Source organism: Coloeus monedula (genome assembly GCF_965178545.1).
Source record: "Coloeus monedula genome assembly, chromosome: 16".
Classification (NCBI taxonomy): Eukaryota; Metazoa; Chordata; class Aves; order Passeriformes; family Corvidae; genus Coloeus; species Coloeus monedula.
In genome coordinates, this window is record NC_138796.1 from 15,101,864 (window position 1) to 15,118,506 (window position 16,643).

Consider the following 16,643-nt stretch of genomic DNA (forward strand, 5'->3'; position numbering starts at 1 on the left):
AGAAGCTGTCATGAAGATTTAGAAACAGTTTATTTGCTGTTGAGGGATGGAAGGTTTTAGCAGACAGGGCAAAAAAAAAGGTGCTCTCAGGGCTAACGGGGAGTTTTGAATGGTGGTTTTTTGCAGGGAATTCAGATTAGTAACGTGTCCTCTTGGAATGGGGTGGGAGAAAGCAGCGGTGATGGGAACTGCTGAGTCAGCGGTGGGTAATCCCTCCTGCCCTGGCCAAATCCATCCTGGCTCACAACAAAACCTCCCTCCAACTCTTTATTTAGTCTCTATTTTTGTGATCTGCTTCCCAAACCCTGCAAAGGCCGGGCTGCCCACAGAGCAGCACCTGGACTGCGGTGATTCCAGAGGTTGGATTTCTGTGCTCAGAAATGCAACACAGCCCAAATCCACTGCCTCGTCCGTGTTTTGTCCTGCTCTGCCATGGATCCACACAGCTGTAGGATCTTATTTTTTTTTCCTTCTCGTGTGTTTTTTTTCTTAACCAGGCAAATGAGGTGACTGACAGTGCCTACATGGGCTCGGAGAGCACCTACAGCGAGTGTGAGACCTTCACAGATGAGGACACCAGCACCCTGGTCCAGCACGAGATGCACGACGAGGTGGAGACCGACAGCGCCATCGACTCCACCGTGCACTCGGAATTCACGGATCCCATCGAGGAGCCGGAGCATGGGTGAGTGGGAACAGCCAGGAGCAGAACCCTGCACAGGGCAGGGAGTGAGGGCTGAGGGAGACACAGCCTGAGGGTTCCACATCGAGTGGGCCGAGTCTGTCTTGCTGGAACATGGTTTCTTCTTTGTGTTTGTAACTCTGTGCGAGACCAAAATAGCTCTTCTGGAGGAATAATGAGAATAATTAGGCTGGTTTGTGTAGGCTGGTTTGGAGCCCGGCCTGGCAATCTCTTTGAGTTAATCGTTGCTTGCCTTGGGAGATCTCCTGTACCCTCATTAGCATCTTTTAACCTCTAAAATAACTTCTCAGGTGATGCAAACACCTGAAAGACTTGCAGTTTTTAATCTATCACTTAAGCCAGAAACACAACATATAATTTTCCAGTCAGGAGGGGAACTCGTTCTATTTTTGTTTTCCCTAAAAACATGCATGTGCCCTTTGATGTGCAAGCACCTCCTGTAATAACTGGTTTGAAACCTCTGCCTGGAGCACAGAAATGTGAGCCAAGATCTCCTTCCCCGGGTCTGAACCGCTGCTGGCGAAACTGCTCCTGGGCCCACCCCGTTTTTGGAGGAAGAGTGGGGTTTGGGTTGAAACTGGGATGCTGGCAGGCAGGAGGGCAGGGAAGAACTCCTTTAGGATCACAGAACACGGAATGGTTTGGGTTGAAAGGGACCTTAAAGCTCATCTCATTCCACCTTCTGCCATGGGCAGGGACACCTTCCACTATCCCAGGTTGCTCCAAGCCCCATCCTGGACGTGTCCAGGGTTGGGGCAGTCTGGATTTTCCCTGGAAAATCTGCGCCAGTGCCAGGTTAGTGCCCCAAGAACACCAATTGCACCAAAACCTCTGGAATCGTCTTTGCTTAAGGTCTGTAACACACAGGACACAATTTTGTCCCCAAACACAAGGCCCAGGGTTGGTGCTCCAGGGGGTGCTTACAGCTCCCATTGCTTTTTAGGAGCACCAGGCTTCCCTTCCACCCCAAAATCCCATGTGAGGATTTTGAGGCAGCGAGCAGCGCTGGGCCCCGGGGCTGAAAGGGTGCTGTGGATTAGAGCAGAAATGGGATTATCCAGCTCGGCTCTTGTCACTGCAGCATGCCCTGCTCAGTGACAGTTAAATTGGGATATAATCAGCTGTGAGCTCCCTGTCACCAGCACAGGGTCCCTGCAGGGGTCATGGCAGCCTGCGTGCGCTCCCGGCCTCTGGGGAAAACCGCCTGCTTCGGACTCGCCTGCCTGTAGGTACAGAAAGCTGCACTTGGGAACGGGCTGTGGGGGATGAGCTCGTTCTCCGTGCTCACTTGTGTGGGGTCACCAGCACAGGAGGGACAGGCTTGTTGGGGAGAGTCCAGAGGAGGCCACGGAGATGCTCCAGGGCTGGAGCCCCTCTGCTCTGGAGCCAGGCTGGGAGAGCTGGGGGTGCTCACCTGGAGAGGAGAAGGCTCCAGGGACACCTCAGAGCCCCTTGCAGGGCCTGAAGGGGCTCCAGGAGAGCTGCAGAGGGACTGGGAACAAGGGCTGGAGGGACAGGACACAGGGAATGGCTTCCCAGTGCCAGAGGGCAGGGCTGGATGGGATATGGGGAAGGAATTGTTCCCTGGGAGGGTGGGCAGGCCCTGGCACAGGGTGCCCAGAGCAGCTGTGGCTGCCCCTGGATCCCTGGCAGTCTCCAAGGCCAGGTTGGACATTGGGGCTTGGAGCAGCCTGGGCTAGTGGAAGGTGTCCCTGCCCATGGCAGGGGTGGGATGGGATTAGCTTTAAGGTCCCTTCCAACCCAAACCATTGTGGGATTCCCTGCTGCCCCACGTGTGGGCTTGGGAAGGTCAGATGTCCTTTGGGTGCTGTCCAAGCCTGTTCCCAGATTGTTAAATATGTGCAAATTCCAGGGAACCAGAAGCTTAATTCAATTTATAGATTTGAAAGGTTTGAAATGGGAACCTCTGGGAGTGCTGAGGGCTGGTTTTGGTGCCATCAGACCCCACGCAGGAGGACACCTCTGGTGCCCAGGGACAGCCAGTGAGTACAATCCCAACAGAGCTTCAGCATCACTTCTCAGGAGCTCTCAGAGCTCAACATACCTGAAATGGTTTGAGCTTAAGGGTTGTTTAGGGTGTGTGTAGTAAAGATTAGTTGGACTCTGGATCCTGAAACTGCCTGAGCCCCAAGAAGGGAATAGGAAATAAAATTTACTGCCTGAAGCATCCAGGCTGAGGGTTTCCAGGTGCCTGATCAGATCTGCTTCTGTACAGTGCTTATCAAACCACAGCCCCAAATTTAGAGCTCTGGGCTTGGGTTTTGCTTCTGAATTAACAATTCCACCCCCTGGCTTCTATTCCTGGAGAGATTTCTGCCGTTTTTGGTGAGGGTCTGACTCACCATGGGGATGGATGGGTTCTGCTGGATCCCACTGTGGAATATTGGTGCTTCTCAAGGGCTCGAGGAGGATGTGCAGATGCCCACAAGCTGGGCTGGATTTATTTGTGGTTAAATAGAGATCTGGAGGGTTGACATGTTTTTATTAGCAGGATAAGGGCAAATCCTTCAGATGGAGCAGGTTTTTGGCATAAATGGCTTATCTGTAATCTTTTTTTCTGTCTGGTTTAGTCCAGCAATCTGCTCATACCCCGTTTCCCTCTCTTCAAGTGCAGAGAAATGAGGGCCTAACCTGAAATACCAATTTCTGTAATAATGCATTATTATAATTTTTAGCATAGAATTTTGGAGAGGAGGGAGTTGTTAAACCCCCCAAAACACAGACCTGTGGCTCGCAGCCCCATGGCTGCTTTCACAGCCTGGTTGTTGCAAATCCCCCCTGCCTTTTCTCCAGCTTAATTTGAAAACTTCCATAGTCCTGGGCAGGAAAGGTGGCTTGGCTTGGTGGGGAGGCCCTGGCACAGGGTGCCCAGAGCAGCTGTGGCTGCCCCTGGATCCTTGGCAGTGCCCAAGGCCAGGCTGGACAGGGCTTGGAGCAAGCTGGGCTAGTGGAAGGTGTCCCTGGTGGGATGGGATGAGCTTTAAGGTCCTTCCAACCCAAACCATTCCAGGATTCTGGTGGCTCCATGCAATGGAAAGACTCTTCCAGGAGCAGTGACTCTGTGCTGGGCTGTGTCCCCTCAGGAGCAAGGGACATCCCAGGGCCTGTGCTGGGTGTGTTCTGGGTTTGCACTGAGGCTTCACACGCTCCAGCCTTCTGCATCCGCTGCTAAAACCACACAGAGCAGCATTCCCCCCTCCTGGATTGTCACACTCAGCCTTTTCCCAGCAGGAAAAGCAGGCAAAAGACTCCTTTGTCTTACTGGGGGTCTGTCCCAGCTGCCTGAACCCACCTTTCCCCGACACCACTCCCGCCGGGGTTATGGGGTTAAACCCCAGGCCCTTGAGAGGATTAGGCAGCAACAAGCAAGTGTGAGCCTGGCACGGGCTGCTGTGGAGCTCACAGCGTTTGGGATGTGTCTGGGACGTGCCCAGCTCTTTCTCTGCCGTGCTTTTAGTCAAGCAAGGGTTTGGCACCAACCCAGATCCTGTGGTGCAGCTGCCAATGGAAAAACTTGGTTTATAGGGGGAAAAAAATCACCATGAACTTCCCAGTGGTGCCTGGGCTGTTCCTGTCCTGTCCAGCTCTGTCAAAATGGGACACATCACTCACTTGGTGGGTCCTGGGGACACCAGGAACCCATCAAGGCTGCTCTATCCCTGCCCTCCACAGATGGACAGGGATAGAAAATATAACAAAGGGTTCATGAGCTGAGATAAGGACAGGGAGAAATCACTCATCAAATACCATCATGGGCAAAACAGGCTCAAATTTGGGATATTAGTTGAATTTATTACTAATAAAATCAGGGCAGGATAATGAGAGGTAAAATAAGACCTTAGAAACGCCTTCACCCCCCATCATCCCTCCTTCCCAGTTCTCCCTCCTTCCCCCCAGTGGCACAGGGAGATGGGAATGGGGGTTATGGTCAGTTCATCACACATTGTTCCAGCCACTGCTCAGGGAGAGGAGTCAGAGTCCTTCCCCTGCCCCAGTGTGGGGTCCCTTCCACAGGAGACAGCTCTCCATGAACCTCTCCAACCTGAGTCCATCCCACGGGCAACAGTTCTCCAGGAACTGCTTCACTGTGGGTCACTCTTCCATGGGGTCAGTCCTTCAGGCACAGCCTGCTCCAGCCCAGGTCCCCCACAGGGTCACAGATCCAACCAGGACCCTGCTCCAGCATGGGCTCCTCTCTCCATGGATCCACAGGTCCCTGCCAGGACCCTTCTCCAGCAGAGCTTCCCATGGACTCACAGCCCCTCTCAGGCATCTCCTGCTCCAGGCCTGGGCTCCTCCAGGGGCTGCAGGTGCACCTCTGCTCCCCCTGCCCTCTGTAGGCTGCAGGGACACTGCTGCCTCCCCATGGGCTTCCCCACAGCATCTCAGGGCAATCCCAGGCATCTCAGGGCAATCTCAGCTCTGGTGCCCAGAGCAGCTCCTGCCCCTCCTGCCCTGCCCTGCAGAGCTGTTCCTCTCCCATGTTCTCACCCCACTCCTCTCTGCACTCAGTTCCAGCTGCCCCATCACTTTCTTGTGTTTTCCCTCTCAAATCTGTTAGCCCAGAGGTGCCATCACCTCCATTCCTGACGGGCCCAGCCTCGTCCAGCAGCGGATCCATCTTGGAGCCACCAGGGAAGGGTTCTGCTGGACATGGGGGCAGCTTCCAGCAGCCTCTCACAGAATGCACCACTCCACTACCAAATCCTGTGCACACAACCCCAGCACTCTGGGAAAGGGGATGTCCTGGATGCAATGGAAAGGCTGCTGTGGCAGCTCCCCCTCTAACATCTGCCTGTCTGTTCCCACAGATCCCATCCCCACGAGCTGGCCCTGGGCTCCGAGCTCAGCCACTCCATCGTCACCGTCATCAGCGGGGAGGAGCATTTCGAGGATTACGGGGAAGGGAACGAGGCCGATCTCTTCCCAGACCCTTTGTGTAATGGGGAAAGCAGCTTTGGCAGCTCCTCCTTCCTCTCTCCCAGGTAATGCCCGGCCCTGGTGCTGCTCCAGCAGGGGCAGTCGCTCGGTGCCTTCACTCTGCTCTGTGGGACCGGGGTTTCTTTGGGATTTGCCAGGCAAAGGGCCTGGCAAGCTTTGGATACAACGGGATAATCGGCTTGGAAGTGGAGGAGGAATTCCCTCCCTCAGTGTTTCCTTTCCCTGGTCAGTGCCCATCCTGCTGACGCCCAGCAGGAGGTGGAAGAGCTGACTGCTTTTCCAGTCACATTCCCACCCCTGTCAGGGATGTAGCTCCTCACAGAACCTTCCAGCAGAGAAAACCACCTGCAGCTTTAGTCCTGATCCTGTGAGATGGCTCTTATTTTTCTTCCCTCTTTCATTATTTTGGGCTTTGCTGCAGTGTCTGGTTGGATTTGCACGAGCTGCAGCAGCATTCCTTCTCTAAGGATATGTAGATCAGGAAGCAGTCTGTGGCATTTCCTCCTTGCTTTAGGGTCTGAAACCAGGAAAAGTCCATTTTCCAGCCCGAGCAGGGTGGGCTGAGGAGCTGGTGTGGTGGTACAAACCGCATCAATGCTCAACTTTCTAAGGAAAATAAGTACAGGCTGGAATATCATCCCGTGCTGCAGCCCATAAAGTGTCTGGGATGACAGGGAATGTGTTCTTCCCTTGGGAGCACATCTCTGCACAGGGCAGGAGTGTTCCCTGCCAGCCATACACCCGTGCTAAACACAAAAATACACTTTTTTCTCTTTGGAATGACACATTTGTGCCTTTCTGCAGCCGTGTAAACTTTTCAAAACTACTTCTGATTTTCCTGTCTTCCTGCTTTCTCCCAGCTTCCCAAACCCCTTCACGGAGTCTGGACAGTTCTGGTTGCTCAGGGCTGGCAGGGAAGAGCACGTCAGGGCTCATTTCTTTTTGGCTGGTGTAGCAGCAATGTTGGAGGTGTTAATTGCAAATAGGAGAGTTGCTGTAAAGAATTCCCAACCTTTTCCTTTAGGAAACCGGTGCTCCAGCACTGGGATACCCTGCAGTGGGAAGGGCACAGTCCTGATCCATGCAGGAATGTAGGGCTGGCTGTGCTGGTGCTGTGGCATAGGAAGAACTCTCGGATTAAAACCCAGCCTTGGTGTTCATTTTCCCTTGAAGAGGAGCTGCCAGCCTCATCCAGGAGGCTGCTGGCAAGAAAATACCCAGCTAAAGGAGCTTTGCAATCACTTCAACTTTTCCTTAAACATCAGGCCAGAGCTCCCAGTTTGCCCACGCTCCCGGTGTTCCAGTCTTGCTCTGCCAGGACATCTCTGCTCTGCTCTGTCTTTGGATCTGATCCACACCTGATCCCATCTCCCCTGTGCTGGGAGGGGCTCGCTGGGCACGTGGCCACACAGACTGTGGTGGTTTGTGCTGGAGACTCTCTGCTGGGGCTTGCTGGGGAGGCAGGCTGGAGATAAACCCTGCAAAACCTCTGGAGTCAGGAATGTGGGGCTGTTTGAGCCGGAGGATTTCCTCATGCCTCTCAGGTCTAGCCTCCCCTCGGATTATTGCTGTGTGTGTGAAGTCCTTCCCTAAACAGTCCCGGAGTCTGTGCAGCTCTTCTTGACTTTGGATAGGGAGGGACAGGACACAGGGAATGGCTTCCCAGTGCCAGAGGGCAGGGCTGGATGGGATATGGGGAAGGAATTGTTCCCTGGGAGGGTGGGCAGGCCCTGGCACAGGGTGCCCAGAGCAGCTGTGGCTGCCCCTGGATCCCTGGCAGTGTCCAAGGCCAGGTTGGGCAGGGCTTGGACCATCCTGGGCTGGTGGAAGGTGTCCCTGCCCTGAGATGGGGTGGGATAAGATGAGCTCTAATGTCCCTTCCAGCCCAAACCATTCCATGCCTGAGCAGCCCCAGGGTGTTTAAACACACCTGAAAGAACCACAGGCTGCCCCTGCCTCAGTCTGAGTGGGGTTTTTGGCTGTACTTTGAATACAAACAGCGTCACTGGTAAAGGGCTGCATCCCCACAGACTCTGCACACCACAAGAGTCTCTACGTGGGAGTAATGTCCAGAAATTCTCCTGCCACAGCTCGAGAAGACTGACACAAACCCCAGGAGCCTCCAGGGAACACTGTGGGATGCAGTGCTTCCCTGCCCAGTCCTTGTATGTTTGTTTGTGGTCCCTCCTCTTGGGTCTTCCCTTGTGTATCCATGCAGTAGGAAAAGCCTCTTTGCAGCTCTGGGTGGGAAATAAAGGGAAAGCTCCTTGTGCCCATCCCAGCCACCAGGAAGCACCGAGGACCTGTGGAAGACAAACATGGCTCCAGGAGATGGAGGGAGGCGCAGGAAGGCTCTGAATTATAGAACCACAGAATGTGCTGAGCTGGAAGGGACCCATCAGGATCCTGGAGTGGGTGGGGACACCGCAGGGCTGAGCTCTCACCCACTGCACGGGCAGGGAACCAGCGCAGCCGGAGGCCAGGAGGATCTGCACACACCCCAGGAGCTGCCAGGCTGGCCTGGGGCTTCTCCTCCCCACTTCTCTTCTCATTTTGATTAATGCTGGTGAAATTTTGGTTCCCACCTAGCCCAGGCTGCACCACCTGGGGAGGGAATGCACCCAAGAGCACCCCGAAAAGGAACATCCCTTCCTCCAGGTGCCACACAGCTGCTGTCACCTCTTCCCTGCACAAACCCTGAGCCACCCACCTGTCTGCTGCAGGGAAAGGGTTATCCCGGGGCCAGACCCGCCCTCAGGGGTAGGGGGAATGGTTTGCAATTGAATTTTTTTTTTCCAGGAATGGGAAGAGATGATAATTTGGCATTTGGTGGTGTCCAGCCTGTCTGAGGGGGCTGGGAAATACTGTACAGACAGCACAGACCCTGGGCCTGACCCTGGGGTGGGGGCTGAGCCAGGGGACCCTCAGGATGTCCCAAGCTCTGCACATCCCCAGGCCAGGACTTGCTGGTGTGTTTCTGTATCCTGGGATTCACTGCCCCTTCTGGATGCCTGTTGGGTTTATCTTGCTTGTGTTGGCTCACACCTTTACCTGTCTCTCTTATGGAACTGCTTTGGTTTTTCACTATTTAACCTTCCTTTGATTCACACCCGTGGCTTCCAGAAGCACATTTTCCTACAGGAAGGATCTGTGGAGTCTGTTTGGCCCCAAATTAACACAAACCAGTTGCTGTTCAGGATCCCCTCTGTCCTGCCTGAATCATGAGGAAGTGTCTCCCAGCTTCCCAAGCTGTGGAAGTCCTGTAGACCCCCATGGCCCTTCCCAAATGGCATTCCTTGCAGGAACGCAGCACTGCTGCTTGGCTCCTCTGGGCTTTACTTGGGAGGAGAGAGGGCTTAAACTGCACCTGCCCATTTCATCTGAGCTTAAAAGCTGTTTGCAGTGAAAATCTGGCTCTGTGCATTACTAGTGGTGGGTCTGCAGCAGCACAGCTGCTCTGCTTTTAAAGCATCCCACTGGAAAACGGGACACTGACCAAAGGATCGTGGAATCACACCATGTCCTGAGTGGGAATAGACCCACAGGGATCATCCAGTCCCACCCTGGCCCTGCACAGACACCCCAACAGCCCCACCCTGGGCATCCCTGGCAGTGCTGTCCCAACACTCCTGGAGCTCTGGCAGCCTCGGGACCGTGCCCATTCCCTGGGGAGCCTGGGCAGTGCCCAGCACCCTCTGGGGGAAGAACCTTTTCCTAAAATCCAGCTTAAATCCCCCTTAGATTCAGCCCTGGCTCACAGCACCCAGTCCTGCAGCATGCAAGTTCATCCTGCACTTACTGAAGCAAACCAGGAGCCTCCTGAGACAGACTGCCTGGAAAATCCTGTTGGAAAATAAACTTTGCAGTGATGTAGGTTTGTGGGAAGCACTTACCTCACCTGCCCTGAGCTCTTGGGGATTGAGATTGGCTCAGGGGTTTGGAAATGTGGGCCAAGCTCAGCTGCTGGGAGTCTCTGGGAGGATGGTGATGGAAGTGTTGCTAATTATCAGCTATAATAAATTATATTGAGCAATTATAAATTATCAATTAGCTACACACATTGTTCTAAACTATTCTAAATTCTAAATTACCTATATCTCATTATAAGCAACCCCATATTGGCTTTAATTAAATCACGGTGGGAAGCGACCCAACCTGCCCTGACTTTTTTTAAATTCAAATTCCATCTCTCCCACCACCAATTCCCTCGCCTTGAGGGACCCTGAGCTTGTGGAAGCCACGGCTGCAACCGCTCCCTGTGCGTTCTGTGCTGTTGACATGACCCTTGTGATCTCTCTAGCACCAATCCGCTCGCTGCGAAACTGCACAGCATTCTCGCAGATGAAGCTTTTGAGTTTTACTGTAGCCAGTGCCACAAACAAATCAACCGCCTCGAGGATCTTTCTGCTCGCCTGAATGATCTTGAAATGAATAGGTAACGGGGCTCGTGTGTGTGGCCATCTCAGCCTGGGGAATGATGTCCTGGCTGGGAACGCTCTCCTTGTCTGGTGCAGCTTTTCCCTCGCTCGGCGCTTGGGGGATTGCAGGGGGGGGAAAGGGGATGAGTTTCACCCGGCCACGGGAGCCTCTGTGGCTGCTCCAGGTGGTGGTGACCTCGTGGAGGGTGAGCAGGAAGTGCCTTTAATGCAGGCCCTGGGGGCTGGCAGACAAGGAGAGTGTTCCTGCCCTTTGCATGCTGTGCGTGGTGGGTTCCCCTGGGAGCCGTGAGCTGCCCGTGTACAGTATTTCTGTCACCAGGGAAAGACTGGGAATGCTGTGGAAGGGCAGCCTGGAAGGGCAGGGACAGCCCATCCTCCTGCTGAGGAGCAACCTGAGGGCATCAGCCTGCTCCACGTGGCTTGGCAGCAGTAAAATCTTGTCTCACCCAGCTTCACCCACTGCCTGCCCGCCCCGGTGTCACCGCGGGCCGGGGAGATGTGACAGACACCAGGAACATCAGGAGAGTTGGAATGGCATTTTGGAGGTCTCCCAGCCAGCAGCTGGATGTGCTGTCTGACAAGTGGAGAGGGGTTTCTGCCTCTTGATTTGTTCATTCAGAGCTGGTTGCAGCCCGCTGGGTGGAAGGATGGTGGCATTGGTGATAATCTTTCTTCTCATGGCTGAGGTGCCTCTTCAGGCCTGGTTCTTGGTCTCTGACTGTCCTTTGCAGGGACAGTGTGATCTGGGTGCACTCCTGGGCTATGGGGAGAGAACTGGAAAACAAATAGGAGCTTGAATTTAATCCTTTTAAATGAAAAACATATGTCCCTCCCTTTTTTTTTTCCTTGGGTAAATAGTTGTCTTTGCTGTTGGAGGCCTTGAGGGTCAGTGATGGGTCTCAGGTTACGAGAGTTACTAAGGTCATTAATATCTCAGGTCATTAAGGAGAACACTGGTTTTCCCTGGAAGCCCCACTGCATTTCAGGTTTTCTCCATCAAATTTACCTGCAAAGCTGAACTAACACCTCAGAGCCTCCTGCGATGGGTGAGATTTCCTGTGGAGCTTCTCTGTCCTGTGGGAATTCCTAGGCTTTGATTTGTCCTCTGAGTAGGTGCAATTCCTCCATCTGTGTTGAGGGTTTCCCAAGGACAAATTTACTGAGAATATGTTCCAAGGGCCTTTATGGAAGGGGCAATGCCCTCTTTCTGTGTGCTGTGGTTGGGGGATGTCCTGTGCAGCGTGTGGGACACGCAGGACCTGCTGTTCCTCCCTGCATCACCACTGACGTGAGGCCCTCGGAGCAGGGGACAAGTCCCAGAGCAGCAGGAACTGGACCAAAATCTGGGACAAGCCTGAAAACACCTCCTCCAGGGGATCCTGGCAGCTGGGATGAAGCCCAAAGCACCCCAGAACAGCCTCACCCTTAAAAACTGCAGGCACACAGAACGTGTTTTATCCTTGGAATAAACTGGGGAGCTCGCTCCCAGCGTTGGGGAGCTGCTTCCTGAGCCCACAGCACGGGAAAGCAGGGAAGAATCCTCCAGGAGCTTGGGATGAAGTGGTTTGTGCCTCTGTTTTGTTCCAGTGCCCTTGCTGGTGTCTCAGCCTTTGGACTCTGCAGGTGCCGTTACTTCCCCAGGAGCTTTTTCCAGAGGAAAACATTTTTCCCTCAGTGCTGGGGGCCGTTCCTTACAATTCCTGGCAAACACCGGGGCTTGACCTCCCCGCCTTGGGCGCCGAGCAGCCTTGAAGCCCAGCCAGCAGCAGCTCTTGTGCTCCCTGGAAATGTGGGATTTGAGGATGCACTTTGACCCGAGAGCTGGTCACCCTGACAACACCCCCAGGCAGGTTTGGGGGTCACTTTACAAAGCAAATTGTCCTGAGCTATTTTTAATCCCTCCTTCGAAGAACTCATGTTGCAGCTCCAGGCAGGAGTGGACTCCCAGATGATTTTATTTGTTATTTTTTCCTAAAACTGAGCTAAGCCTCAGAGAATGCAGTTGCTGCTTCTTGGGTTGGAGCTGTCCCTGCTCAGAGAGGATTTGGTGGCATCTGTGTGACACCGGCATGGGTGGAAGATGAGGAGTGAGACCCAAGCCCTGCCCACTTCCCCAGCACCACTCACCACCAGAAGACTGGAAGGAGCATCTTAGCAAGGAGCTGGTTCTGGAAAAGGCTGGTTTTTCTCAGCAGGGAGAGCCTGCAGCCTGTCCCCAGGGGCTGGGACATGGTGACACAGCCCTTGGCTGCTCGTCCTGTGGTGACACTGAGCCCTGACCGCTGTGGTATGGTGGCAGCTGGCTCAAACATGGATCCAGGCAGTGATCTCCATCGGTTATCTGGGAAAAGGAGATCCCTTTTCATCCCCCTCCCCAGCCACTGCAACAGCGCCATGCTCAAAATCCAGTCAGGGACACCACCAGCAGCTCCTAAACCTCTGAGCTACGAGCAGGCAGCACTTCCCTGGTGATCCGCAGCCAAACAGTGGGATGGGGGCTGTGGAAGGGCAGAAGGATGGATTGATCCAGCGGGATGATGGTTGTGGGAAGGGCAGAAGGATGGATTGATCCAGCAGGATGATGGTTGTGGGAAGGGCAGAAGGATGGATTGATCCAGCAGGATGATGGCTGTGGGAAGGGCAGAAGGATGGATGTACCGCTGGCAGGCAGGAGCTGCTCCGTGTCCCCAGTCCGTGGGAGCTCTGGGGCTGGCAGGGGAGGCCCGGGGTGCCGTGGGGTGCAGGACATGTGGTTCAGTCTGCCATCAGCACCGGGCTGAAGCCCCCCCAGCCTCCCTGCTATTCTTAGCTCTTTCCTTGGGGATCGGTTTTCAGGCAGGATCAGCCGGAGAGCGGAGTGTGGCGGGGGGCAGCGAGCTCTTCTCCGGCGTTGTTCCATGTGCTTTGTTATTCCTTGTTGTTCCACACGGGAGTGGCCCCTCTCCTGCCCTTCCCAGGGGTTTGGGGGTGCATGCCAAGGGCGCTCCCTGACAGAGCAAAGGATGTGCCCTGGAGTCCCTGCAGTTTCCTGTTTCCCTGGCTCTCCACTGTCAGCTTTTGTAACTCTTTCCTGTTTTTCCTTCATTTTGCAGCCCAAATAAAAGACTCTCCAGCAAGAAGGTGGCAAGGTAAGCTCATCCTCCTGTTGTTGTTTGCTTGATCCACGCGAGCTGCCAGCTCCGCTGAAGGAAAACCCAAAAATAAGCTTGGAGAGTTGTATTTCTGGATATGTTCAATAGTGCTGGGGAAAAGTGGGCTTAATTCTGGTATCTTTTTCCTGGAATGGGGGTTTCTCTCTCGTGAAGGCTGCTGGCAACCTGATTCCTTCCAGGAAAAAGTTGGGGTGTCTTTCCTCCTGCTCTGACCTGCCAGCGCCATAGCAGGGGGCACATGGAGGAGGGAAGGAGCCTCTAGAAGGACGTATCCCTCTGGGGTGTCCCCTTCCCAGTATCACCACGTCTGTAGAGTTCCAAGAGACCAGACCAGTCAGTGCCCTCACCTGGAGGGATTCTCTGGCACCCCAAAACTTCCAGCTGCCTTAGAGAGCTCTTGGTCCTGTTTTGCTTCACTCAGTGTCACCCTCAGCACTTGCCTTTGTGGGAGCAGCTCTCCCTGCTCAGTCAGGGGCTCTGGGGCATCTGGGTGGACTGCAGGTAACTCTGGTTTAATGGTTTAACCCTGGTTTAGCCCTGGTTTAAGCCCAGGTTTAATGCTGTGCTGTTTCTGTTCTGCACTACCACTTGGTGTGATGTCAGTCACCTTTTCCCTGTGGGCACTGTGATCCCTGCAGGGATTTTGGATATATTGGATATATCCAGGCAGTTTGCTGTGGATCTCTGGAGCAGGGGGTCCTTCCCTCCCCTCTCCATGTCCCCTGGTGCTCACCTGTCCTCTCCCAGCTCCCCCATCCCTCCTGTTCCCATGCCATCATGATTTTAAGGATAAGCCGAGTCTTACCTCCTGTGTTCTGCCTTTGCCACGCTCAGGAGGGAGATTTCCCTCTGCACTTGTTGGATTTCTCTGTGCTGGTTTCCCAGCAGGACAGGGACGCTGTGGAGGAGCAGAGAGCTCAGTTTGGGAATGTTCCTGTTGCTGGCACTCTGCTCCCTGTGCTGACCCAAGCAGTTTCCCTGCACCTCTTCCTCCCACTGTGCTCTCACACCTTTCCTTTCTCCATTTTTCCTGCACTCAGCGATCTCCCCTGGCACAATTCCCCCTCCTGGAAAGGAAGCAGATCCTTGATATTACATTTCCTACTTCCACTCACTTTCTAGAGCTTTGTTAAAAACACTGGCAGGAAAGAGGGCTGAGGGGAGCAGCCTGTCCCCAGGTTTCCTGTTTTAGTTTTTGTCCCGTGCCTGGCACAGATAATTTTGGGAGGATTTGCATTAAATTTTTGGGAATGGAGATACCCTGTCTTATGGGAGATTGAGCCCTCCTGGCCCTTTGCTTTTCTGAGGCAGGGACGTGTGGGCTTGGGTAAATATTAGTTAATTCAAGAGCAGTCGGGTTTGGTTTGTGATAAGGAGGGAGATAACGGGGTTTTGCCGAGCCAGATCCGTAAGCTCAGCCCAAAGCAAACCCTTTGTTACAGATACTGTAATTAGTGAATAATACCAAAACATTTGCTTTTAAAAAATTGATTTTATTTCGGTAAGGGCTCTTTCCTCATTTTTGTTATGCGGGTTCTGCTCGTGCCAAGAAATCTCAGCTGCTTAAGCCCTGTTGTGCTTGGCACAATTTAAATGACAAGTGTGCCTGAGACTTTAAAATCTAAATATAAACCGAGGGTGAGGATGCAAAATCAGGCTGTGGTCTCTTGGTAAATGTCAGCTGTACTTAGTGAGTCCTGGCATGAGCACACTGCGTAGTGGGAGGGATTCGAGAGCCAATGGTACAAATTCCTAGGAAAAACTGGGGTTTAAAGAGACCTCTGTGGTTTTGTCGTCCATCTCCTGCTCAGAGCAGGAGAGCAGAGTGTTCTCCTCCTGCCTGGGGTCCCAGGGCTGGAACACACCCCCCTTCCCGTGGCAGTCCCTCTCCAGAGTGGATCCACAGCCCTGCCAGGGGTGAAGCCCAAACCAGCCCCTCCCAGGGTGTCCTTTAGCTCGTCACAAAGCCGGGGACACCGGTGTCACGAGGCCTCGTTAATGATTAGCTCACCCTGGCCTGGGGGAGTCACAACAGCCTCAGGGGGGTTTGCCCCCCCTCCTTTTCCTTACACCCCCACTTCTTCCCAGCCTTATCAGCACTGGGAGTACTCTGGCCTTTACTGGATAACCCACGGCCTTGGGACCGTGCTAGAGAAGGAAAGTGGCAAGAGGGAGCTCTTATCTCTTCCCATTCCAAAGAGCAAGAGCAATGATCCCGGTGTGAAGTCCCAGGAGCGTGTCCACGTCTGTTGTCCGGGCGTTCCGAGGGGCTGGATTTCCCGGGACAGCCCCGTGGTGCGGGGAAGGGCTGCTGTGCCGGGGACACCCAGCATTCCCAGGAGCAGCGCGGATAAATCCCTTTGGCAGAGGCTGAGGAGGGTGGGAGGTGGCCAGCGCTGTCCCCTGATGTGCCCATGGTCCTGCTGGCGCTGATGCCGGTGCTGCTGTGGGTCGGGGTGGTTTGTGTCTGTTTCAGGCAGCTGCACCAGACGAGCTCCTTGGCCGTGGGGGTGATGGAGGAATCCTACCGGGAGAACCTGGACTGCACGGACGAGGACATCACGGACAAGGTGAGGGTCTCCTTGCCTTCTTCCCTCGGCCCGTGTGGTCTGGATAAAGCTGGTTTTGTGCTGGTGCTGCTGGGGTTTCCTGAGGTTCCTGAGAGGACAGGATTTTAGGAGAAGGTGGGAGCAGCGCTGTCCGTGTTACCCTGCAGGATTCAGTGCCTTGCAGTGCTCCACGTTCCCAGGCAGGATCAGGCTGAAGCTCCTCATAGATGGGACAGAGGAAGCCCCTTCCCACGGAGGGAATGGAGGAGGAGACCACTGCAGGTGCTGGGCTGGGTCACGAGGTGACGCTGGATCCTTCTCTGGGGGCAGTGGCTTCCCCCAGAGTGCTGGGAGCAGGAATGGGCTGTTCACAGGCAGCATTTTCACTTCTCCTGCACACAAGAGGATGTTCTCGAGTTCTGCTTTTCTGAGTCAACCCACCCAGTGTGAAACGGGAGCTTCCTCTCCTTGGCACACTCTGCTCGTGCTGATTTTGTGCTGGTGCTGATGGGGTTTCCTGGGGTGTTAAAAGAAAAGAGTTGTAGGAGAAGATGGGAACACAGGAAAGATTTTGTTTGAGTGTCCCTAGTTAAAAAAAACAGGGAGAAGAAGCTAAGATTGTGTAAATGTCTACTGCAGTCCTGAAACTCCTTGGAAATGGCTTTGTAGCTGTGGAATATGAATGTCCTGAGGAACTGCATGTGAAAGAGAAACGTGTGTGTGTGTGTGTGTGTGTGTGTGTGTGGCTGCACTTGGAAATAATTATCATGCAGAGAAGACCTTTAAAAAATAAATAAAAATCAACATTTTTCCAAGTCTGGAAGTTGAATCAAATAGT

The 16,643-nt window shown here is 53.9% G+C and overlaps 1 protein-coding gene across 2 annotated transcripts in view; it reads left to right on the forward strand.

The window, feature by feature from the left end:
• Window positions 1-16,643, forward strand: part of RAB11FIP3 (RAB11 family interacting protein 3) — a 75,184-nt gene that overhangs the window by 48,300 nt on the left and 10,241 nt on the right. The window contains exons 4-8 of one of the 2 annotated variants that reach the window (XM_082292208.1): window positions 498-685; window positions 5,536-5,709; window positions 9,966-10,100; window positions 13,197-13,232; window positions 15,733-15,826. In XM_082292208.1, the coding sequence (XP_082148334.1) occupies window positions 498-685; window positions 5,536-5,709; window positions 9,966-10,100; window positions 13,197-13,232; window positions 15,733-15,826 (627 nt within the window). The remainder of the gene's footprint in view (window positions 1-497; window positions 686-5,535; window positions 5,710-9,965; window positions 10,101-13,196; window positions 13,233-15,732; window positions 15,827-16,643) is intronic. The other variant, XM_082292209.1, reaches the window with a different exon arrangement.